Below are 23,280 nucleotides of genomic sequence, written 5' to 3'. Positions count from 1 at the left end.
TATTCTAGTGTGAGCATGTTCTCTCTGCTCTGGATATATATTCTAGTGTGAGCATGTTCTCTCTGCTCTGGATATATATTCTAGTGTGAGCATGTTCTCTCTGCTCTGGATATATATTCTAGTGTGAGCATGTTCTCTCTGCTCTGGATATATATTCTAGTGTGAGCATGTTCTCTCTGCTCTGGATATATATTCTAGTGTGAGCATGTTCTCTCTGCTCTGGATATATATTCTAGTGTGAGCATGTTCTCTCTGCATCTGAATATATATTCTAGTGTGAGCATGTTCTCTCTGCATCTGAATATATATTCTAGTGTGAGCATGTTCTCTCTGCTCTGGATATATATTCTAGTGCGAGCATGTTCTCTCTGCATCTGAATATATATTCTAGTGTGAGCATGTTCTCTCTGCTCTGGATATATATTCTAGTGCGAGCATGTTCTCTCTGCATCTGAATATATATTCTAGTGTGAGCATGTTCTCTCTGCATCTGAATATATATTCTAGTGTGAGCATGTTCTCTCTGCTCTGGATGGCCCTGTAGGCGGGAGTTACTAGAGGGGTGTGGGCAGCAACAAGCTCAGGGGCCGTGAACCACAATGTAGCAAATGGCACTTACCTAACCCATCCTCCACTATCCAGCATGGTGTAGGGCTGTTGGCAACAGCTGACAACAGGCTCTAAGCCACCGCCCTAAGAAGCAAGGCCTGTTGGAAGCCCAGGGAGTGTCCAAGAATACATCCAATTTAGAAATACCCAGCTCCCTCCCAGGGGCAGGTGATGAGAATCTGGAGGTACAGTTGATCCTCAGAGGCTGAACACTGACAACTGTTGACTCCCCACTCCTGGTTGGTCCTGATAGGTAGGTAGGGGCCTTGCCTAGGGGATATCAAAAGTAATTGGAAGTACAATTCACTAGACTTAGGATATCTGAATTTTTTTTTTTTTTTTGGTTTTTCGAGACAGGGTTTCTCTGTGGTTTTGGAGGCTATCCTGGAACTCACTTTGTAGACCAGGCTGGCCTCGAACTCACAGAGATCCACCTGCCTCTGCCTCCCGAGTGCTGGGATTAAAGGTGTGCGCCACCAACGCCCGGCTAGGATATCTGAAAATTTTTCAGCCAGCACTCAACACAGCATACTATTCCAGTTTGCAAGATGCCAGTTTGAGCCAGGGCTTATCTCCAGTAAGGGCCAGGTACCGGCTGCGCTGGTGTGTTGCCTGCTTGGAAAAAAGAGGCAACAGAGAAGGTGATCCCTGGCTGTTCTACAGCTGCCTTAGATTTGATTCCAGAGCAAGCACTTCAGATTCCAGATTGCAGCCTTTCAGAAGCCTGCAAGGAGCGGCTCTCCAGGCAGCTAGTCTTCAGGGATGAAAGCTTGCAGAAATGGCTTTGAAGGAATGATACGGGTCCCACTGAGGATATCACAGGTACACATGAAGTTGCAGGCCAATTTGAAGAGAATGAAATATTTACAGGGCCGGGGATGTAGTTCATGGGTAGAGTGCTCACCATGCTCACCGCACATGTATGAGGCCCCAGGTTCAATCTCTAGCACCATGCATGCAACACAAACACACACACCCTTTCATGCTCTCACCTGTGAACTGGAAGGGAAGCATTCTACTGAACTTTCTGCCAAACCTGAGTATAGGTCTCACCCCAAATGGGTAGGTTTCAGAAAGGCAAGCGACAGAAGTAGGTACAAAGTGGAAAATAGCATACAGAAATTATAAGTTTCTCCAGATATCAGAAAAATACGCCCCTAGAATAATGCTAATTATACAAAGGCTTTAAAAATAACATTTATTTATCAATTATGTGCACATGTGGAGGTCAGAGGACAACCTATGCATTTCCAACATGTGGGTCCCAGGCATAGAACCAGACTTGAAAGGTGCATTTATCTGCTGAGCCATATTCCCCAGGATTTCCAAGCTTCCTATAGCATGGGCACTGGACACATCTGGTTTAGGCAAATACCCCACACACCTCTAAATTAACAGTCAGTTTTATCTAAGCAGCAAACAGTTTCTGATGAGGCTGTTGACTGTTTTTCCATATGAGCATCCTTCAGTACTATTTCTTGTTTTTTTTTTTTTTTTTTTTCCTGGGACAGGGTTTGTCTGTGGCTTTGGAGACTGTCCTGGAAATAGCTTTCATGGACCATGCTGGTCTTGAACTCACAGAGATCCACCTGCCTCTGCTGAGATTAAAGGCTGTCATGTACTCTCACAAATCCACCTGGCTTTGCTTTCCCAGTGTTTGTAATAAAGGTATATATGCCACCACTGCCCAGCAGTATCCTTAATTCTTAAAGGCAATTATAGACTCAGGAGGCAGAGGCAGGTGAATCTTTGAGTATGAGGCCACCCTGGTCTATACAGCAAGTTCTAGACCAATTCTGTCTCAAAAAAAAATCAATAAAAATTAAGTGGAAAATTTATTAAAAAAATTAAACCTATACAAATTCCTACAACAGGCTGCTTCAATACACTCAGACTCTGCACATTTAAAGCAGGTTAGACATCTTTTCACCAGTGCCTTATGGTGAGACCTTCAAAATCCTTTAGTTTTTTTGGAATGTTTAAGAAAATTTTATATTAATAGTTTGTACTATATGTATACTTTTTAATGGTGTTCTAGTTTTGTTTCCATTGCTGTGCTAAAAGTGGTTCAAAAGCAACTTGGGGATAAACAAGAAAAGGTTATGGTTTAATAGTGCCGTGTGTATCAAACTGGCAAGGGGTCAATTGTCTGATTGTGATGGCTATTCTTGATTACATCTGGAACTAATTAAACCCAAGCCGTTGGTTACATCTGTGAGGGATTTTTCTTGATTCGCCATTTCAGGCGGGAAGATCCACACCGTCTGGTGGCAGTCTATATGAAGAACAAGGAAGGAAGCTTTTGCTTGTTGCCCGCCTACCTTCCCTTTGTCCTCACTGGCAAGTTAACTCTTTCTCTGGCATTAAAGCCTACTTCTTTGTGATTTCAGTGTATACATTCAGGACTAGCTGAGACATCAGCCTTGTGGACGGAACACTGAATTCTTGGACTATCCCCTGGGAGCCAGCCATTGTTGGAATGGTTGGACTATTACCTGTGACTCTAATAAATCCCATTCCACATAAAGATACATATTATGTAAAAAAATATATATATATACATATACTGCCTCATCAGTTGTTTTCTCCAGAGAACTCCAACTAAAACATTGTAGTCTAGTTTTGTCAACTTGACATAAACTAGTCACATGGGAACAGGGAACATCAATTGAGGAACTGCTGCCATTAGAGTGTGGAAAAGTCTGTGGGCTGTTTTCTTGATTACTGATTGATGGAGGGGGCCCACTGTGGATGGCTTTCTCCCTGGGCATACGGTCCTGAGTTATATAAGAAAGCAAGCCTTGTAAGCAGCCCCTCCGTGGCCTCTGCTTCAGTTCCTGCCTCCAGAGTTAACGGTGAAATAAACCATTTCCTCCCCCAAATTCTTTTGGTGCTTTATCACAGCAACAATAACTAGGGCAGATGGGTAGGAGAGGTGAACATACTCACCTGAGGTTGGGTGCTGAAGCCTGTGTTCTGCTCCCATGAACGAAGCCCATCAGAAGCACTTGCCAGCCATAGCTTAAGGAGCTGTGTCTGAACACAATGAAGGGGATCTGCCTCCTGCTTCAGATTTTGTTTTCAGAACATGTTCTCACTCTAGCCTAAGTTGGCCTAAAACTCATGAAGAATTGTACTTAACTCCTTTTCCTTCTTCGCTAGGACACAGGTATGGGCTGTCATACTGACTTGGACAGGAACTGTGAGTTGCTGCCCAACCCCAGAAACATCAAGAAATTTCCCATCTAAAAAATAAACAAGGTAGTACTGGGGGACAAGGGAAGACTGGGACCACACATGCCCATGGCTGTCCTGAAACAGATGAGTCTGAAAAACCCCGAGGGCACGAGGGTGAGGAAGCATGGGGACTGGTCCTCACACCTCCTTTGTCCAGATACAATGTCAATTTAAAAGGCTAGGGGATCTGGGAGGGGTGCTGATCTCAGTACTTGAGAAGCAAAGGCAGAGGGACATCACTGCACATTCAAGGCCAGGCTCCTTCCTCCACATATGCAGTCAACACCAAGCTAATCAGGAAGGCAAAAGGATATTCTGAACCAACCAAAACTAAACTCTTCCCCCAACCAACCAACAAAAAACACGAGCAACAAAATAAAAGCAGTTAAAGGCAAGAGGTCCTACACCCATCAGGGTCCACTCACTAAAGTCACCCTAGCTGCCCCACTTAGAAAGTGAGGGGGGGAATGCTGTCACCAACCCTTGTCACCAGCCTCGTGAAGCCCAAGGAAAGGCACTATTTTCTGTGCAAAACATTCACAAAGGATAATACACAATGTACCACAAATCTGTATACTATTTCCTAAGATGGTCAGAACACTTGGTCAAATGATCCAAGTTAACAAGCACATTGCTTGGGCTATCCCAGGGACGATGGACACTAAGGTTTTTTTTTTCTCTGTTTGTTTTTTGCTTATTTTAAATACAAAGTAGCTCTCATTCTGAAGACCTAGAGCAGCTGAGTCAGGCTTTGGGAATGTTCACGGCTTGGCTTCCTCTCCTCGTGGGATCTCTGCTCTCATCACCGATGTGCTTGTGTTCACTGTACAGTGAGGTTTCTCAGGCAACGGTGCTGGCTTTCCCTTGTGCATCCTTGTGGAGCCCACAGCTCCCGGCCCCGGTACCAACTTGGCTGATCAGATGATGCGCCAGCAGCAGTCCATGAGGCTGCCTGATGCCAGGATGCCTGGAGTTGGCTCAGTCAAGTAAAGACTTACACACTCACCGGAGTAAAGACTGAAATGCATTCTCTCTAGATTATAAAAGACTAGAATTGTTTAATGGGAACAACCTGGAACAAACAGAAAGAGCTTTGATGGGCAGCATTGGGCAGCACAGGACTAAGAACCCAAAGCCTAGGTGGCCCATACCTCTCCACAGCCCTGCCCTGAAGGATGCCGACTGGACTCCCCTTCCAAGGCACACATCACAGACTTGCAGCTTCCCATCAGACTAACTCACTATTCCTCTAAATTCAAAAATATGGTTCTCTTTTCTCTGCAGTGGAGAGTCTCCAGTTGTGGTGGCCCTCGTCTAGCACAGGTGCAGAACCGCTTTGTTGATCTCAGGGTTTGTCCAGTCATTCCGAATGTCATCCAGGTGGTTATCAAAATCCACGAGTGTTTCATAGGAGCGGCTGTCCAGGAGTGCTGCTGAGATCCTCTGTGCCTCCGGCCAATCTTCACAGTAGTCGCTGCAGGGCAAACAGGAGAGTCAGCCTCATGCCTACCCAAGATCACAAAGGCTGCTGAGAAACAGAGATGGACCTAAGACAGTGTGGATGGACAGATCCCCTCCAAACAGGGCACTGAAGAACCGAGAGGGACATGGCTGAAGAATCTGTGGGATCAGAAATCAAATCAAACCCAGGAGGAGTGTGGTGCCACAGTGGAGACCAGTAAGTACCTCCCAGACCCCGTCTTCCATAGAAGCCTTACAGTCTCGGCCCTGCAGGAGGGCACCGCACTCACTAGTGTGGGTCTCTGCAGCGCCACCTGTTCTCATGGTGCTCGTACACATGGATCGTAGGTGCCGCGCAGTCCATCGTGAACTTGGCATTGTCCACCTGAGGAGAAGGTGAGGGTCATGACAAGCATGAGGACAATGCTGAGAAGAGCAGTGCCTTCCTGGGCTCCCATGTAAGCAGCACCAACAGCACAGATAGGGAACTAACTCTGTGCTGCATGTGCTGAGTATGAGGTACTTCCCCACCTTCCCACAAAAGCACACTGAACAGAGCGCTCAAACCAGATCCCTCCCCTTACTCTTAAGACTGTGTATCCAGACTACGTAGGCTATTCAGACCCCTAGGCTACACTGGCTTTTAACAGTAGTCCTTGTTTTTGCTGGCTTCAGTGAGGTTGGGGAGCAGGCCAGGACTGCTAGAGTTGAAAGCTCCTGTCCCAGTGCTATGACCACAGTAGTACTCAGCCCACGACTGTGATGTAACCCTTGAGGCCTGAAGGTGGGACAGCCTCAGGAGGGAAGCTCACACAGCAGCATAAGTGAGACTCACCATGATGAGTGCAGTGTCACTGAAGCCCTCAGCGATCCTGGAGGCCACCTTCTCTGCCACCTGGTTTGGGCTGTAAAGAAGGACTTGTGAGCTCTACCATACTTTAGCCAGGCCACCAGTCACCAGTCAGCATAGTTCACCAACACCTGAATTAACAAGCAGTAATGGAGCCAGCTGAGTGTTGGCCCAGTGAGATGACTCTGGAGATATAAAAGCCAGAGTGGGCCCTGCTTCACTCCTCTGAAGAGCCCTTATAGAGGGGACCCTAGGGGTATCTCCTGAAAGGAGGAGCTTTCCTTCTGGGGCTCAATGGAGTGTTGCCTACGGCAGGCTGATGACCAGCTGGGCTGGAGCCTGTACTCTCCACATGCCTGCTACTCAAGTGGCTCACTCACAGCAAACTAGTCACAGGAGGTTCAAGGCCCTGGCAACCAAATCCTCTTTTTAAACCAAGCCACTTTTAGGGCTCTAAGCCATTTTACATCTCTACATGTGAGCTTTCCCCAGTTTGACCAATGACACTTGAATCTCATGTTGACAAATGTTTGCCAGCCATGCTGTCAGGTAGGTCTGCAACTTTTGCTGCTGTACGCTGCCTCTTCCTTTCAGGACCCTCACAGGGAGACTAAAGGACTCATTTGGCTCTGCAGAACTAGCTGTCTGCCACACAGCTTCTTCACAGAAGCTTTTGTACAGGGTGGACAAGCACTTGTCACCCACCTAGAGGCAGAATCAAGGGCCAGAAGCCACAGAGAAAAAGAAGCGGCAGGAGAAACAGGGGACCTGAGCAACAGGGCTTCCACAGGTTCCGGGTGGTCCCAGAAGGTGCCTTGATGAACTCAATGAGCCCAGCATCTAGTTGGCTATCAACTTAAGAGTCCCTGGCTGGATGTAGGTCCCAGGATAAAATGGCATAGCTCTTAAATACTCCCAAGCCTATTCAGTGACCATAGCAGGGGTTCTCCAGCTCACTGTTTTATTTCTAGAAGTGTCTATGGGTCACCCCACCGTCCATATTGAATAAGTACACTGGGGTCTGTTGATGTCATCTAACCACACAAGAAAACCCCAGTACTTACTGTGTGGGTATTTTCCAGCTGTCCCCTGGCTTCTAGCTGGCTGCAGCCAAAGGAAGCCTCTGGAGGACAGCAGAGCGCATGGAAGGGACATCAGTACCAACTGATCTGGGCCTCCCTTCCCTGATGTGGGACCTATTAGGCTGGCTGCTGGCCATAGGATGCTGCTCCTCTGGAGATGGCCTTCTTTACCAGCTCTTCCTCGCTGGCCCTGGAGGGCTGAGGGATGGAGGCTGCTGTCACCATCTTGGTCCCTGCACATAGCTCCTAAGTTCTATCTATGGCCCACCCCTTTAGGAGTAGCCCGTTTATGAGTTCTTTAAGCCACTCTGACTGAAGGTGTCCTTGACTAGGTTTTTGGGACCCAGTCTAAAGCAGACAGTGAACTTATCCTGCTTGAGAGAGAACTGAGGTGGTGGTGTCTTGGGCTCAGGAACCTGGACCAATTCAGGTGCCAAAGACCACACTTTTACCATAGGCCCCATCCTAACAGCGCCAAACTCCAAACCACTTTATTTATGCAAGAGAGCTATTCTGCCCTCCACAGCCTCTTGTTTTGGAGTGAGAGGCAGAAGGCTGGTGGACACAGGCAGACCTGGCAGCTGCTCCCCCTCTATGAATTCCCTCCATGCACAACAGAGGAGACATGGGTAAAATCCTGGCTACTCATCTGGCCAGTTGCCTGAACAACTCATAAAGCAGGGGGCGGGGGATGGGGACTTGCATAGGCTTTGAAACTGAAGCCTACAGAGACAGTGTCAAGTGCACCTCAGTGATGGCTCTGTGGCTTTTACCCCACCACCCATAGGCTGGTAACCCATACCTGGCATCCTTCACACGCTCATTAGCTTGATAATAGCCGGCGATCACATAGCTGTTCTCTTTGCACCATGAGTCAATCTGAGAGGAACACAAGTGGGAAAAATGATCTTAGCACCAGGTCTCAGTGACAGCCCCACCACACATGGGACAAGCCATACTCCAAACAGTCCTTGTAGTTTCCTTGACTACAATGAAATGAGAGCTCACAGAGTCAGGGAAATGCACTAGGGAGGGCCCAGAGGCAGGGTCCTCCCAGAGAGGCTGAGCTGGGTTCAGCAGCTGACACTACACAGAGGCAGTGCTGTGTAGACCTGAGAGGGAAGCATCTTGATTCACTCTCATTTTTCAAAAAGCACACAGCATGCGGGGGAGCTGCAGTAAAGAGCAGCTTTCAGCAGCTCAGAGACAGTGGAAAGGAGTGGTGTTGGCAGAGCTACCCGCACACACACACCTTTTCTGAGGGCCAAAGATGAATTCATTTCATTTTCTTTCTGTTGGGTGTTCATTTTCTATTCTTTCTCGGTTCTTTTCTTTTACCCTGTTGATTTTCTTCTCTTTTCCAGTTTTCCTGATTTTATCCTTTTACCTCTTTTCTGATGTCTACCTTTATGTTTTCACCTCCTCATGTCCATGAGTTAGATATTTTCAAAAACAAATTAAAATCTTTATATAAGAAGAAATCACATTAAGAACACAAGTTACAGATTTTTCTTAGAAGCCCATAAGTAGTTAAATATTTTTCTTCACCTCAAAGCACTGATTCCTTTACAACTGATTAACAAAGTTTTAAGCAAGCTAAATATATTTCAGCCACTTTCTTTTGTACTGGCAGGTAGCTGTTTGCAATTTCTATTTTCTACTCTAGAGAAACTTTAAATGAGTGGTCAGTTTGCCATCTATTTTCCTTTATACACAATAGGGTCATTTAATTTCCTTTCACAACTTTTGTTTTTTCAAGATGCATACCAGAGCCTGTGATTAATTCTATAAGTTACATGACTAAAGAACTCTGGCTGAACCTTGGGTGTAGGGTCATAACTATTTTCTTTGATCAACAGCCTGTTTTTTTCACAGGTAGAATTCATGGGTCTATAATGCATAAACTTCCTTGTTCACATTTTTCATCTCTTGTCTCACATTTAACAAAGGATAAGGCAACTTTTAGCTTATATTTGCCTTTTTTGTATCTTTTATTGAAGCAATTGGCAGAATAACCTAAATCATTTCCCTAATCATCTTTACTAACTGTCTTAACCACCTGTATCTTAGGCTAACTCAGAAAGTCCAATCAAATCATAGATCTAACTAATCATCATTACTCCTATAAAAATCATCTTCATGGAGCTAGAGAAATGCTTCAGTGGTTTACGAGCACTGGCTGCTCTTCCAGAGAACCCAGGTTCAAATCCCAGCACCAACAAGGCAGCTCACAACTGTCTGTAACTTTAAGATCTGACACCCTCACACAGACATACATGCACTAAAAATTATTTTAAAAATAACCTTCATTATGATCCTGAAGTACATTGCCCAGTGAGGAACAATCACACTCTACTAGACACAGTGGGATACCTTCACATAGTAATCATACCATGCCAAACACAGCAGGACCACAGCAGCAGCAAACAGAAGGAAACACAGCAGAAGCGAGGAACATTCTGGAGACAACCCCTCTCCCCATCCTGGGGCTCTGCCTCTCCAGGATGTACCCAGAATAGTTCTGCTATCCTCTGACTGCAGCACCTCTGACAAGGCCACCAACATCCAACATCTCCTTTTTATTTTTTTAATTACTTTTCAACTGAAGCATATTAATTTTTCTCTGGGCTGAATGGATAGCAGATCCTAAATGTTTGAAAATGACCAGAAGAATGATTATTCCTATGATGATCCCTAGATTTGATAAAATTCCAAATCTTTTGCAAAATTTTTGACTGAGTTAGGAAAATAACTGGTTACCTCTTGTTGAGGAAGCTTGTATTTTAGAATGATTAATAGCACTAATCTCAGAATGGAGTGTGTTCCATATTGATGGCAACTTGTGAGCTATTCCAGATACCTCATAAATGTGCCTGTATTTGGTCCTAAGACATTTCTGATCTATTATAAGACATAGGAGTAACACAAATGAGTGATGTGTACCTGTTGAACTAAAGTTGTAACTGAAGCTGACACAGATCTCAAAATTGCAATTAAAGGAGTTTATTAATTGTTTTTGCCACAAGAATGCAGTAGCAACCTGTGTACATGCATGTGCAGGATACTACCAGGATAGTAAAAGATTAACAGGAAGCAAAAGTACATACAGAAGATGTCTGATTATAATATAGGTATCAGGATAACCAGCCAGTGCTCTTAACCACTGAGCCATCTCTCCAGCCCAGTTTGAAATCTTTAATATGGGCTTTAACATTCTTAGCAACTTGCTGGTGACGCTTGTCAGTTTTTCTGTAAACGTGCACCTGAGGCAGGTGCCCACGGCACCCATGTCTCTGCAGTGTAGCACACTTAGTCTCCTGTGGTATGCTTCCAACAGGAGCAGGCAGGCAGCAGACTTTCACAGCTACACTGACTGCTGTTATGCATGCCTGTGGCAGACTCACACAAATTAGAAGAAATCAAAACAATTCTTAAAAAGACCAAGATCTGACAACATGAGCTGGACATGGTGGCATGCATTTGTGGCCTTAGTATTTGGGGACTGAGGCGAAGGATCTTAAGTTTGTGGCCAGAAGTCTGTTGACTGTACAGTGTGGGTATCTGGGCTACACAAAACTGTCTCAAAAAACAACACAAAAATATGTGTTTAAAACCTGTTTTCAACCTTGGACTCTGGTTCAAGCCCCAGTCTCCTTCATGAGTACAAGCAGACGTTAAGACAGGTTCAGTCTTAGGGTCCCTGAATCACTTGTGAACTAGAATATTTCCAGATTCCTGAGAATTCATGAGTTACCATATTGGGTCAAAACCAGGGCTCGCTGAACCAGCTAAAAATTCTGGTCACCCACCCAAAAGATTAGGGTTGGGACTCCAAATATTTATAATGGCTTCATTGGACAAATCCCTGCAAAGGATTTGCCATCTCCTCTTAAGGGAATAGGTGCTGGAAATGTCCCTACCTAGAAGTTTCCCCAAACTTACCCCATATATCAGTGGACCTTGTTCTAAATTTTGGGTTTGGCATCTTTACCTGAACTCAAACCTAACGAATCCGCTGGCTGTTTCTAATCAAAGCTGACCTGTGCGTCCTTCCTGCAGCTGCCCCACATCTGGCCAGCTCTCTCAGCTCTTAGGGCTGGGTCCCCTTGTTTCAGGGCCTACTTGTTTTCCATTTATTGCTCTTGAAACAAGGTACTCAAACACGGTAGCATACAGCAAGGTTAATTCATTACCTCACAGATGGGAAGTCTACAATGGGGACGAGGCTGGTTCTTTCTATGAGCTCTGGGCACCTTTTTGCTAGTCTGTCTTCTTGGACCTATAGTCATACCCTCCTAACTGCATCTGTCTTCACACCATACCCACTGACTTGTTTAACTACCCCTATGCTTACTCTGGTCCTATACAGAGAATCTAGAACATCTCTCTACCCATGCATATCCTTTGAAGTCTGTTCAGCTCACCAAAGCTATGCTGTATTTATTATTGAGGTATAACACATATTTTACTCCCTAACAACACAGCATTAGCCTTCATGAGCAGTCTAATCTAGTTTTTTGGCTAAAGAGTCCAGGACTCACACTGCCTCAAACATACATGGTACCACCTTGAACTTGTCCTCCGAGCACAGACAGCACCTGACACGAGACTGATTCCTGTGACAAATACAACACATGCTTCAACGTACCTAAGTTTACTGAGGACAAACTTCTATGTGAAACTTCCAAGTACTTAACCAAATTCCAGTGGGATAAATAATGCTGTGACCTGGAACTTCTAGAACTCTGTAGGGAGGCTTAAAGTAAACCAGGGCATAAAAGCTCTGCCTTGGCTTTAGGAAACGCAACAATTTTTTGCGCTGTGTGTGTCCCCAACTCATAGATACTTAGGACCCACATATTGCCTACCCACTAACAAAGGAACCACCCCTTGTACCACCACAGCTCAGAAGCAGAGAAACATGAAGAATAGGGAAAGTGGGGCCAGAGAGAGGACCCAGTGGTTAGAACACTAATTACTATCACAGAGGTCCTGGGTTTAATTTCCAACACCAACATGGTGGCTCACAACTGTATGTAACTCCAGTTTGAGGGGATTTTTGACACCCTGGTTTCTACAAGCACCACATACATGTATGCAGTGCAGACATACATGCAAACAAATACCCATACACATGAAATAAATTTATTTGTATGTAGGCATGTGTACAGGAATGCAAGCACCAGCTGAGATCAGAGGTGGCAGATTCCCTGGAACTGGAGTCACAAGCTGTTGTGAGCCACCCAACATAGGTGCTGGGAACTGGCTGGGTCCACTGAAGAGCAGCAAGTGCTCTTAACTATGGAGTGATCTCTTTAGCCCCTAAATAAAGCAAAATAAAAAAATGGATGAGTGAGGTAGTAGAGGACCGGAGAAAGGCTGTTGGACAGAGGTTTGCAGTGGACAGGCATACAGAGGCCTCAGACTGGAGTAGCCCAGCGGGCCCCATGAAAAGGTGGGGCTGTGTGGCCTGGAATAGTGTGGCACATAGTCAAATAACCTGCCCCCTCCCAAGTGGGCCATAGCAAAGCACTACCCCAGAGCTGACCTCTGCTCATGTCCATCTTCCTACTGTGGCTATCTGAAAACCCAGGCCTCTACCACATGGCTTGTGAGAACAGAACAGGAACAGCAAATACCAGCCCCGGCCATAGGAAGTTGAGTGTGTCTAATACAGACACCATGCCCTCTGCAGGCAAGTCTTCACCTTCACAGGAAAAGAACACTCTTCCTGGGGGTGAACCTGCCCCCTCTGATCAATGTCGTCTAGGCCGTTCTGGGCCAGTTGCACAGGAGACCTACTGAGGGGCCAACCCTTTGGCTCCTGTTAAGATTCTGCACAGGTGGGCCCTCTCTGCAAGCCTGCCAATGTTCTATCTAAGCATCACCATCTATTTCAGGTAACCCCACAATAACCAGAGAACAGGAAGGCTAAGAGCCTCTGGGAGGAGGGCACCACTCCTGACCCTGCATGTCCACCAAGTGGAGGGCAACGGGGTAAAACTTCCTGTCTACAGCAAGAAACAGGCCTTGGCTGAGTTTGTGAGTTTCCTTCTCAGGTCAGCTGCGACTTCTCCTTGGAAGAGAAGCTTGGGAGGCTGATGAGCAGGGAGTGGGGGCATGTGCTGAGGAACACCCAGGGCAGATGGGACAACAGCTGTGAGCACGGAACAGAGAGCGCGAAGAATAGTGGCCTCAAATCAATCACGGTGAGCAAGAAAGTCACCTGAGCAGAGTGCACAGAGGACTGCCCTCAGCAGAAATCAAGGCAGAGAAAAAGACAAAGGGGCTTAGAGGAACAGGGTCATGCTAATTTCCTACCAACATTTTTATGGGTTTTTTGCTATTAGAGGTAATTCCTTCACTGCCTACGTCAAAGGGCTGAGGATAAATAATAGGCATAAGTACTTAAACAAATGAAAAGCACCCAGAAAAGCAAGGATTTTTTTTAATGGGAGATAATAATAGAAATCCCTTCAAAGGAATCTCATGTTGCCCTTGCCAGACCACATGTTAAAAATGGCTAGCTGAGCTTTCCCATGTTCAACAATCCTTCCAGTGGGAGCTCCCCAGCAGTGGGAGCTACCAGGCTGCGGCTTCACCACCACAGCTGCAAGGATTCTGCTGCTGTTAAAACTTCTACAGGCTGCACTTTGACAGTGGTAGGTTCCAAACCCAGAGACTTCTCATAGCTTTCGGCATGCAAGATTACACAGTTGACAGTAAACAGCACAAATTTAAAACTTAGTTAATGGCTGCAATGGGGGCTGGTGAGACAGTCCCAGGGTGAGTTGGGCAGATACTCAGGGCAGAGGGCGTGTGAAGGAGGAACAGTAGTGGAAACTGGGGGGAGGGGAGGGTGTTTGGGAAGAGAGAGTGGATGATAAGGAAATAGGAGCAGAGAGAGGGGAGCAGTGGGCATATGGGAACTTTGCTGCTCCCATGGGTACAGGGCCACATCCTGGGGACAGACAGAACTAGTCTGAAGAGGTCCTGTCAGATTCCAGGTCTTCAAGTGAAGCTGCTACAGAGGATGAGAATCATCTAAGACTAGAGGTTGGCAGGAGATGAAGGGATGGATCAACAAAGAGCTCAAGGGAGGACAGTCCACAGGCCTCAGAATTCGTCACAATGGAGCTAAGGCCTAAGGACCACTAAGTTTTGTGCTGGGAACATAGCAGTTCCATTTTGTTTAAGGGGTACAGCAGAGGACAGACGGCATTAAAAGAGTGGTCACAGCATTTGGTGTACAAAGAGTCAGAGAAAGTCAAATGAACTCCTGGTGCTCAAAGTTGGTAAGTGGGTCTGGGCTTGAGGTGGAGATTGAGAAAGGCAGAGCTCCCCAGCACCTGAAGGCCCCAGGGCTGGTCACACAGGCTGGGGGACAGCCTGGTTTGAATGTCCTGACCATCACCATCCTAAGTCCCCAGACTTGGATGAACTTTTTTTTTTTTTGGTTTGGTTTTTCGAGACAGTGTTTCTCTGTGTAGCTTTGGAGCCTGTCTTGGAACTACCTCTTGTAGAACAAGTTGGTCTCGAACTCACAGAGATCTGCCTGCCTCTACCTCAAGGCATGCACCACCACCTGAGTGTTAGGAACTGTTCCTCTCAAGAGTAGTAAGTGCTCTTAACCATCGAGCCACACCCACAACCCCTCTATTAGCTGGTGTTTCTTAGATATAGAGCTTGTCAGGCCACTGCACATTCAAGCCTGAGTCCTGGGTTTAACCCACCACAAGTCATACTCAGCGTAGAACCTGAGAAACCTGCCCTACCATTGAAGGCAGGCTCTGCAGGTTCAGATTCAACCACCTGCAATTTCTTTGCTAAAAGAACAACACTGGTCCAGAACATGCACAAGAATCCTCAGCAACACTTCAGGCACCAAAATCACAATTCTCCAGGAACTAAAATTCAGGAGCTTATCTGTCCCCTCCCAAAGAATTCAAATAAAAAAAAATCCATTCAATAATTCTTTAAGACACTCAAAAATAAGCTCAGTAAATTTAAGACAATTTGCCCAAAGGCACTTGCAAATAGAAGTTTCCCTTGGTTTTGTAATGTAAATTAAGAAATCGATGAACCAGCTGGGCATTGGTGGTACAGGCCTTTAATCCCAACACTCGGGAGGCAGAAGCAGGATCTCTGTATTTTGGAGGCCAGCCTGGTCTACACAGTGTTCCAGACCTGCCAAGGCCACAAAAGTGAAACCCTGTTCCAAAAAACAAAAAATGAAATAGATGGTAAGGCATGCTAGTTCATGTCCCAGTTCTCTGGAGCCTGAAGCAGGAAGTGTTGAGAGCCCAATGCTAGTCAGGGCTGCACACGTACCAAATCTCTGTCTCAATCTTGGTCGAACAGCAAACTCTACAAGATCACCTTTTTTTTTTTTTTCTTTTTTCTGAGACAGGGTTTCTCTGTGTAACAGCTCTGGCTGTCCCGGAACTAGCTCTGTAGACCAGGTTGTCCTCGAACTCACAAGAGATCCACCTGTGTCTGCTTCCCGAGTGCTGGGATTAAAGGCTTGCGCCACCACCGCTGCGCAAGTTCAGTCAATTTAAAAAATAGTCTTCAACGTCGGGGGGAAAAAGGCAAGTGGGCTGACAGGGTACAGCCTGTACATGCTAGAGGCATTGTTTTTGCTTCTTGGTCTCAACCATAGTAGGCTTAAACTTTAAATGTAACGTTAACTATCACAGGGCTCCTTATGTAGACCAGGTTGACCTCGAACTCAGAGAGACCCACCTACCTGCACATCCCGAGTGTAGGTTTGAAGAATGCACACCACACTCGGTTTCATGGTAACTTTACAGAACCCTGAGAGCTCGCTATGCTTGCTGCCTACCCTGGAGACTCTTGTCGCACGAAGGGCACCTGACTTCGCCCAGCCCAGAAATCCCGCGTGACCCCGAGCTTACCAGGGTGAGCGCCACCTCCAGCATGGGTGCCAGGGCCAGCGTGCCGTGGAAAAGCGGGATGCAGTCCACGAAGAGAGTGTGGCTGCCCGCGCCCGGCGGATGCTCCTTGCGCGGCCTCTGCCTCTCGGCCACCAGAAGCCCGTTGACCGCGCAGTGCGGGTACTTGGCGCCGTGTAGCACCATCTTGCAGTAGGCCTGGGTGGTCAGCTTCACGCCGGGCATGCTGAGTCTAGCTGGTCACGTAGCAACGGAGACCCCCCACTGTACAAGACACGACCCCCACCACACTCTGAGGCAACTCACTCCTCTAATAGCAACCTCCCGCCCCGCCCCGCTCTGCCCCGCCCCGCCCGCCGGAAAGCGTCGTGGCCAGTGCCTGCCGGAAAGCAGCGTGGCCCGCCCGGCCTTTTGCGACAGTTGCGGCGCCGCGACCTCGGTACGACGAGTGTGGGCGGGGCTTCCTCGATCCCGCGGTGCTCCGCGGCACCATCTTGTTCTTCCGGTGCTGGTCCTACTCTTCCGGTCGCGAGCAGCCGGGATAGAGGGCGGTCGCGGCGGTCGCTAGGGCAGCAGTGGCAGGTGACAGCGGGTGGCGGCCTTTGACAGCGGGTGAGGGCAGCGTGGCGGGGGCCCGAGGAGCTGGAGCGCCCGGGAGGGTGCGGTGACGTTGAGGCGCCTGCAGGCCCGGGATTTGAGCCGCTCCGTGACCTTGGCGCGCCCGCTTCCCGGGCGGGTCTGTTGTCCTAGGTCCCCACTGGCTGTTGGTCCCCGGCCTGGCCCGTACCTGGGGCTCCCGATCCGCCGGGCTCGAGGCGCTGCGAGCTGAGCCCTGACGTCACGCTACGGTTCCTGCCGCCCCGGGCGTTTTCTCGCAAGTCGGTTCCCGGGGAGCGTATCTCCGCGGGGTTGTGCTGAAGTGAGGCGCGGAGCTCGGGTCGCTGGGGCGGGTGACAGGGTCATCCAGGTCGCCCGTGGGCCGCAGGGACGGGAAGCGGGCCAGGGCTTGAAAGGCCTCCTCCGCTTGCCCTTCGTAGTCTCTGTTCAAGTCGTTTTTAAATAAAACCCAGGCGCAGGAACAGCTCGTGACTGCATCGTGCTCTGCGGACATTTTAGTCATTTGCCTTTCTAATTTTTTTTTTTAGGAAGTCGAGTTTTTTATTAATTGGCCAAAGTTGTGTATATTACAGCCCCTGGTTTGATATCAGGGCGCTCTGTAAATGCATACTAAGAAAAACAGCCTCATCCTGCGCTACTTTACGCATTGGCATCAGTTATAGAAACGGATCCTGAGCGCAGGCTGCTGGCCTGTAATGCCAGCTCTTATGAGGTAGAGGAAGGTAGAGTGCAAGCTACAGGCCAGCCTGTGCCTTAAAATCTGATGAAATCATAGCAACAAAAAATCATCTAATGATGGAGGAATGAGTTGCATATACCTCCTGAATTCTCTATGGCAAAAAGACACACTAAAAGCTGATCTCTCATTGTTAGAAGTGTACGGTCTTGTCTTTCAGAATGTTGGCTACCAGGGCGCTTAGCCTCATTGGCAGGAGAGCCATTTCCACCTCTGTGTGTGTTCGAGCACATGGTAAGTGAAATGAGACTTTTTTTTTTTTTTTTTGGTTTTTACGAGACAGGGTTTCTCCGTATTGTTTTGGAGGCTATCGGTCCAGCCTGGCCTCGAACTCACAGAAATCCGCCTGCCTCTGCCTCCCAAGTGCTGGGATTAAAGGCCTGCGCCGCCACCGCCCGGCTGTGAAGTGAGACTTTTAATTTCTTTTTTTTTTCTTTCCTCTCTGTCTTTTTTTTTCCCCCCAAGACAGGATTTCTCTGTGTAGACTAGGCTGTCATAAACTCAAGAGATTTGCCTGCCTCTGACTCCCGACTGCCAAAGACTTTCTTTTTTTGGGGGGGTTGGGGTTTCGAGACAGGGTTTCTCTGTATTGTTTTGGAGGCTGTCCTGGAACTTGCTCTGTAGACTAGGCTGGCCTCGAACTCATAGAGATCCGCCTGCCTCTGCATCCTGAGTGCTGGGATTAAAGATGTGCCCCACCAACGCCCAGCCAAAGACTTTCAAATAGGCTAACTTAATGTCATTTTGCTGCTTAGCACCATTTTAGCATGTGTTTATGAGACATGTTCTTTGTACCAGTGTGAGGTACCGAGAGCATGGTACTGTGGAGGTGGCCCTTCCTCAGGGAGCTCGCAGTATGGAATGGGCTGGTAAGACGAAGGCAGGGTTAGACAGTGATAGTCCCAGAGGCAGACTGCTGAGCCAGGCTGGCGCCTGGGAAAGACTTCTAGAAGAGGGGTTTTCTGCCGCAGGGCCAGCAGTGTGAAGTGTGAGGCTTGGGTTATAGATGAGAAGATTAGAGAGCAAAGTTTCTGCATCTGGAGGCTCAAACCCCAGCGTGCATTCTTCCTGCAGCTGCTTATAATGCTGGTGTGTCAGCAAAGCCATCCTGCAGTAGCGATAGTGCTCTGTCCGTCACTCCCCAGGGGTGTTTGGGAAAGGAAAACCCCTCCTTTATTAGCCCATGTAGGAAGACATGCTCCATCTCCAAGGACAGACATGAGTGACAGAACCAATTTCCAGTTTGGCTTGGCTGCCATTTTTTTGAGTAGTCTGGCCAGAAGATGAAGAACTGCAATCTCTGGGGTCTCCAGTGAGTCATAGGAGTCCTCCATAGATAACATATGTGCTTATAGTATTAGGGTACTGTGAAACTCTACTGGGACACTGTTGTCAGTTGAGGTATTCATAGTGTAACGTAACAGATCTGATAAGCTGAGCAAAACTCATTGTGGTTGAGAACAGAAGTGACCTTATTGAATGCAAAGTCTTATTTTTTTGATTTCTCACTGAAGATTCAGGTTTATTAAGGGCATGAAGGGCTACTGAGAACCCCTGATGCCAAGGGTAAGGCCTGGCATGTGCCTACACATGTAGGGAGGGTTTCTACAACTTGGGTCTGCTTGAAACTAAGGCTGAGGTCATTCACTCAGCAAAGTACACCTCTTTGTCATACTTGAAACACTTGGGCATGGTGGGACCTGGTCCTGTACAAGTGGCTGCAGCTCGGAGGAAGTAGGCTGTGGGCTCTGGACCCTCTGTCCCTTTTAAAAGAGGAGTGTTTGGCTTGTGAGCCTTTACTTTCCTCTGATCCCAAGGACAAAAGAAGGCTTTGAAGTGAACTTATAAAATAAATTTTTTTCTTTTTTGGTTTTTCTTTTTTTCAAGACAGGGTTTCTCTGTGGCTTTGGAGGCTGTCCTGGAACTCACTTTGTAGACCAGGCTGGTCTTGAACTCACAGAGATCCGCCTGCCTCTGCCTCCCAAGTGCTGGGATTAAAGGCGTGCGCCACCAACGCCTGGCTCTTTTTTGGTTTTTTGAGACAGGGTTTCTCTGTATTGCTTTGGAGGCTGTCCTGAAACTAGCTCTTGTAGACCAGGCTTGTAGTTTAGGAAGGCCTTGAACTCACAGAGATCCGCCTGCCTCTGCCTCCCGAGCGCTGGGATTAAAGGCGTCCACTGCCAACACCCAGTTTAGAAAATAAATTAACCACTCTTGGTCTAGAATATGTCATTTTATGGCTAGTGTGTTCTGAGACCATGAGGGTTTATTGCAGTCTAATAGCTGAGCTGTAATTCACACATTGCATCCATTCACTTACATTGTATGCTTCTTATGTTTTTAGTATAGTTGTTAGTATGTGCTATTATCACCATGGTTGATTTATTCTAGAACATTCTCATCCTAACTTACATCTACTTTGATAACCAGTAATCCAAGTGTTTTATGCCTGGAAAAATAGGGGTTGGGTGGGGTGTGTATTGAACTTGATAAGAATGTTCAGTAGCCACCATTTTTTTTTCTGATCATTTCCCCCTATGTTTTAGGACAGTGTTTCCCTATGTAGTTGAGTCAGGTCTCAAACTTGAGATCCTCCTGCCTCAGCCTGCCAAGTGCTTGATTATAGGCATGTGCTATCATGCCCAGCTTTATGGAATGCTAAGAGTTAAAGTGGGAAAGTAATTCTGTCTGTTTTGGTTCAAATGCTGCTGGGATGAGGTTATACAGAAGAACAGAGAGACTCATTGGTCATTTGTGAACCAAGTAAACACCTGGAAGGATCACAGCCTTGTTCAAGACTTAGTGTTGTTTGCCAACATGACTTGGGAGATTTAGACATGGGGCTGAGCTTATGGGGTAAAGCATTCCTGCAAGGTTGTGTCCTACAGACAGGTGGGGCAGAGTTAGAGCTTTTAGCAGCAGGAAACCTGGGGTGCAATCCAGATTGGTTTCCTGTGGCCCGAGCTCTGTCCTGGGGTGGCCTGTGTGTTGCACAGGTGCATGCTCACGTTATGCAGCAGAGCAGCAAGAGCCTCCACTCAGCTCTGGCTCCTTCCACTGCTCAGTCTGGACTGACTTGCCTGCTCTTGAGTGTTAAGGGAGGATACCTTCGAAGGAAAGCAGAACTGAGCTGACCGACTCTTTACTGAGCACATCATTCTTTCCTTGGAGTTTCTAGGGCCACCTCTTGACACTTGGATCTGTTTCCTGCCATGTGTGCATTCCTAGCATGTGACCCCACGTGTTATGTCTTGCTTGTTTCTTTCTCACTTACAGATTGTGAGCCCTTGGGAGGTAGGTAGGAATGCTCAGTTGTTTCCTGGCAATCCCATATGAATAGAGCCAGCCTTAGTGAACAGTAGGTACTTGGTAAGGTGGCTCCATGATGGATACCTTTTGTATGAGGTCAACAGTTTCAGAGTTGACCTCTGGGAGTCACAGTGGTCTATCACTGTTCCCTGCAGCAGCCACATTCTTTTTGAGTTTCATGTTCTGAATATGAAACCCTGCAGTTGGGACTTCATTTAGTTCTATTGCCTGTCTAGCAAATAACCTTCAGCCTGGTTCCACATGTGGTGACTGTAAGCCCTCAGGTTTGGTTAGGTCAAGTGCTTCCATTTAACTGTTGACCTGCCATCACCCTTCTGCCTGGCCTGGACTTCTACCCACAAGGGTTTTCAGATGTATCCAATGTGTTTTAGGGAGTGTTGTGAAGAGTGAAGACTATGCTCTCCCTATGTATATGGATCGGCGTGACTACCCCTTGCCTGATGTGGCCCATGTCAAGCTGCTGTCTGCCAGCCAGAAGGCCTTGAAGGAGAAGGAGAAGGCAGACTGGAGCAGCTTGTCCAGGGATGAGAAAGTCCAATGTGAGTATCAGGATGTGCATGGAAACTCAGTAACATGTATAGGTGTGTGTGTGTAATTGCTTGTGCTATACCAGATTTCCCTGCTGAGTTTCTGGGTATCCTTATTGATCCTGCTGGATTACTCTTAGTGAAGAGCAGGGCATGGAGATTACAGCTTCTTGTACGCATGCTTGGTGCGTTAATGCTCACTTCGTGGTGTGAAGGCAGCACGGAAGAGCCAAGCTGACCTCCTGTCCAGAGGTCTCTGCATGCAGTCAGCTCTGCATTTTCTCCCTCCTGTGTGTGCTGGTGTGTGAGGGCAGATTTGTGCACACTGTGTGTCCTGGCCTAGCCTGTGCTGTTCCTGGGATGGGTTGTTTTGGGAAAGTTCTTTACTCTGCACATGTTTCTGTTCAGTGTACCGCATCCAGTTTAATGAGAGCTTTGCTGAGATGAACAGGAGCACCAATGAGTGGAAGACAGTCGTGGGCCTGGCCATGTTCTTCATCGGCTTCACTGCGCTGGTTCTCATTTGGGAGAAAAGCTATGGTAAATGGAGAGGGAGAAGGTGTGGCCCAGGACAGCTGTAGCTCTTGGTGCTTTGAGGGCCTCACATGGTCTCCAGGCCCAGGATGGATGGAGAAACTGTAATCATGGGAACAGGTATAAGCTAGAGCTTGCCTTTTGAATGGCCAGCCATCCTTGTGGCAGGGCAAGATAGATTTTCTTTGTACAGCATACCATGTTCCGTAGCACTGAGGATTGAGTAGTGTGAGTGAGGAGGGCCCATTTGCTCATGGCTGGCTGTACCTGAGCATCTGGGGTCTGGGGTGTTAGGCCTTTTCCATGTTGTTTGGTCGTTGTTGGACTTGCCTGCTCTCTGACATGCATTCTCTCTGGGTCAGGTCATGCTGCATTCTGAGCAGGGCCACCCCTAGTAAGTGTGGCTGCAGATTAGTAACAGATGGCAGTCCTCTGAGTGTACCCCCTGGCTGTGTGCTGGGCCAGCCTGCAGAGTCTGCCAATGAAAACAGGAAGGAAGATGCCTAGCTAAATAACCTAGTGACTTCCTTGTTGACCTTTCACAAGCAAGGGATGGTTCTGAGATAGGAATTATCAGTGCCCTGAATTAGAGTGGGTGGCTTGGTTGGGCTGTGTCATCCCAGCAGGACACCTTGCCTCACATAGTTATTTTGCTCCACAGTGTATGGCCCCATCCCTCATACCTTTGATCGTGACTGGGTGGCCATGCAGACCAAGCGGATGCTGGACATGAAGGCCAACCCCATTCAGGGCTTCTCTGCCAAGTGGGACTACGACAAGAATGAGTGGAAGAAGTGAGACCTTGCTGCTTGCCAGCTCCCTCCTCTCGGCATGCTGGAAGCTGTGGTGTCCAAAGGCCCATGCTAATAAATGGCCAGTTTACGTGATGCCTGTGTGTTTCATTCTTTGGTAATCACTAAGTGAAGCTGTCTGAATTGAGAGGCTAGGTTTCTCATGGAGGTAAAGAGGGTTTTTAAGGTTTTTTTTTTTTTTTTTTGCTAGTTGTATTACTGTGTATGAAGAGTGTGACGCATGGGCAGAGGACAGAAAACAACTTTGGAGTTGGTATTCTCCCTCCATTTTGATGTAGTTTTGGGACTCAAGTTCAGGTCACAAGGCTTGCCTGGCGAGTGATTCTACCCACTGTGATGGTGAATACGTTTTGAGTAGGGTCCTGAGGGAGAGTATATAAAAATGGAAACTGCCAGGTGGTGGCGCACACCTTTAATCCCAGCACTCGGGAGGCAGAGGCAGGCGGATCTCTGTGAGTTTGAGACCCAGCCTGGTCTACAGAGCTAGCTCTAGGATGGCCAAGGCTACACAAAGAAACCCTGTCTGAAAAAACAAAACAAAATCAACAACAAAAATGAAACTAGCCGGG

The 23,280-nt window shown here is 47.5% G+C and overlaps 2 protein-coding genes across 5 annotated transcripts; one reads left to right on the top strand and one right to left on the bottom strand.

Annotated features, from left to right (window-relative positions):
• Nucleotides 1-1,793: 1,793 nt before the first annotated feature.
• Nucleotides 1,794-16,481, bottom strand: Emc8 (ER membrane protein complex subunit 8). The gene is made up of 5 exons (XM_005073102.4): nt 16,158-16,481; nt 8,042-8,118; nt 6,143-6,212; nt 5,598-5,692; nt 1,794-5,320 (listed from the first exon to the last, which is right to left on the bottom strand). Exons 1-5 carry the CDS (start codon nt 16,377-16,379, stop codon nt 5,161-5,163), a joined length of 624 nt encoding a protein of 207 aa, XP_005073159.1. The 5' UTR covers nt 16,380-16,481; the 3' UTR covers nt 1,794-5,160.
• A 116-nt stretch (nt 16,482-16,597) lies between these two features.
• Nucleotides 16,598-22,786, top strand: LOC101839655. Of its 4 annotated transcripts, XM_013115714.3 has the most exons (6): nt 16,607-16,736; nt 16,905-17,032; nt 17,669-17,742; nt 21,210-21,377; nt 21,774-21,905; nt 22,561-22,786. In XM_013115714.3, the coding sequence occupies exons 3-6, from the start codon at nt 17,670-17,672 to the stop codon at nt 22,695-22,697; spliced, it is 510 nt and encodes a 169-aa protein (XP_012971168.1). In that variant the 5' UTR covers nt 16,607-16,736; nt 16,905-17,032; nt 17,669; the 3' UTR covers nt 22,698-22,786. The 4 variants fall into 4 exon arrangements, with proteins under 4 accessions (XP_005073160.1, XP_012971168.1, XP_012971167.1 ...); XM_005073103.4 differs by lacking the exon at nt 16,905-17,032 and having other exon boundaries at nt 16,598-16,736; XM_013115713.3 differs by lacking the exon at nt 16,905-17,032 and having other exon boundaries at nt 16,646-16,766.
• Nucleotides 22,787-23,280: the final 494 nt, after the last annotated feature.

The sequence above is a fragment of the Mesocricetus auratus genome, unplaced genomic scaffold (genome assembly GCF_017639785.1).
Source record: "Mesocricetus auratus isolate SY011 unplaced genomic scaffold, BCM_Maur_2.0 Super-Scaffold_6723, whole genome shotgun sequence".
Classification (NCBI taxonomy): Eukaryota; Metazoa; Chordata; class Mammalia; order Rodentia; family Cricetidae; genus Mesocricetus; species Mesocricetus auratus.
Note: the sequence above shows the minus strand (reverse complement) of the source record. Positions and strands in the feature narration are given on the sequence as shown.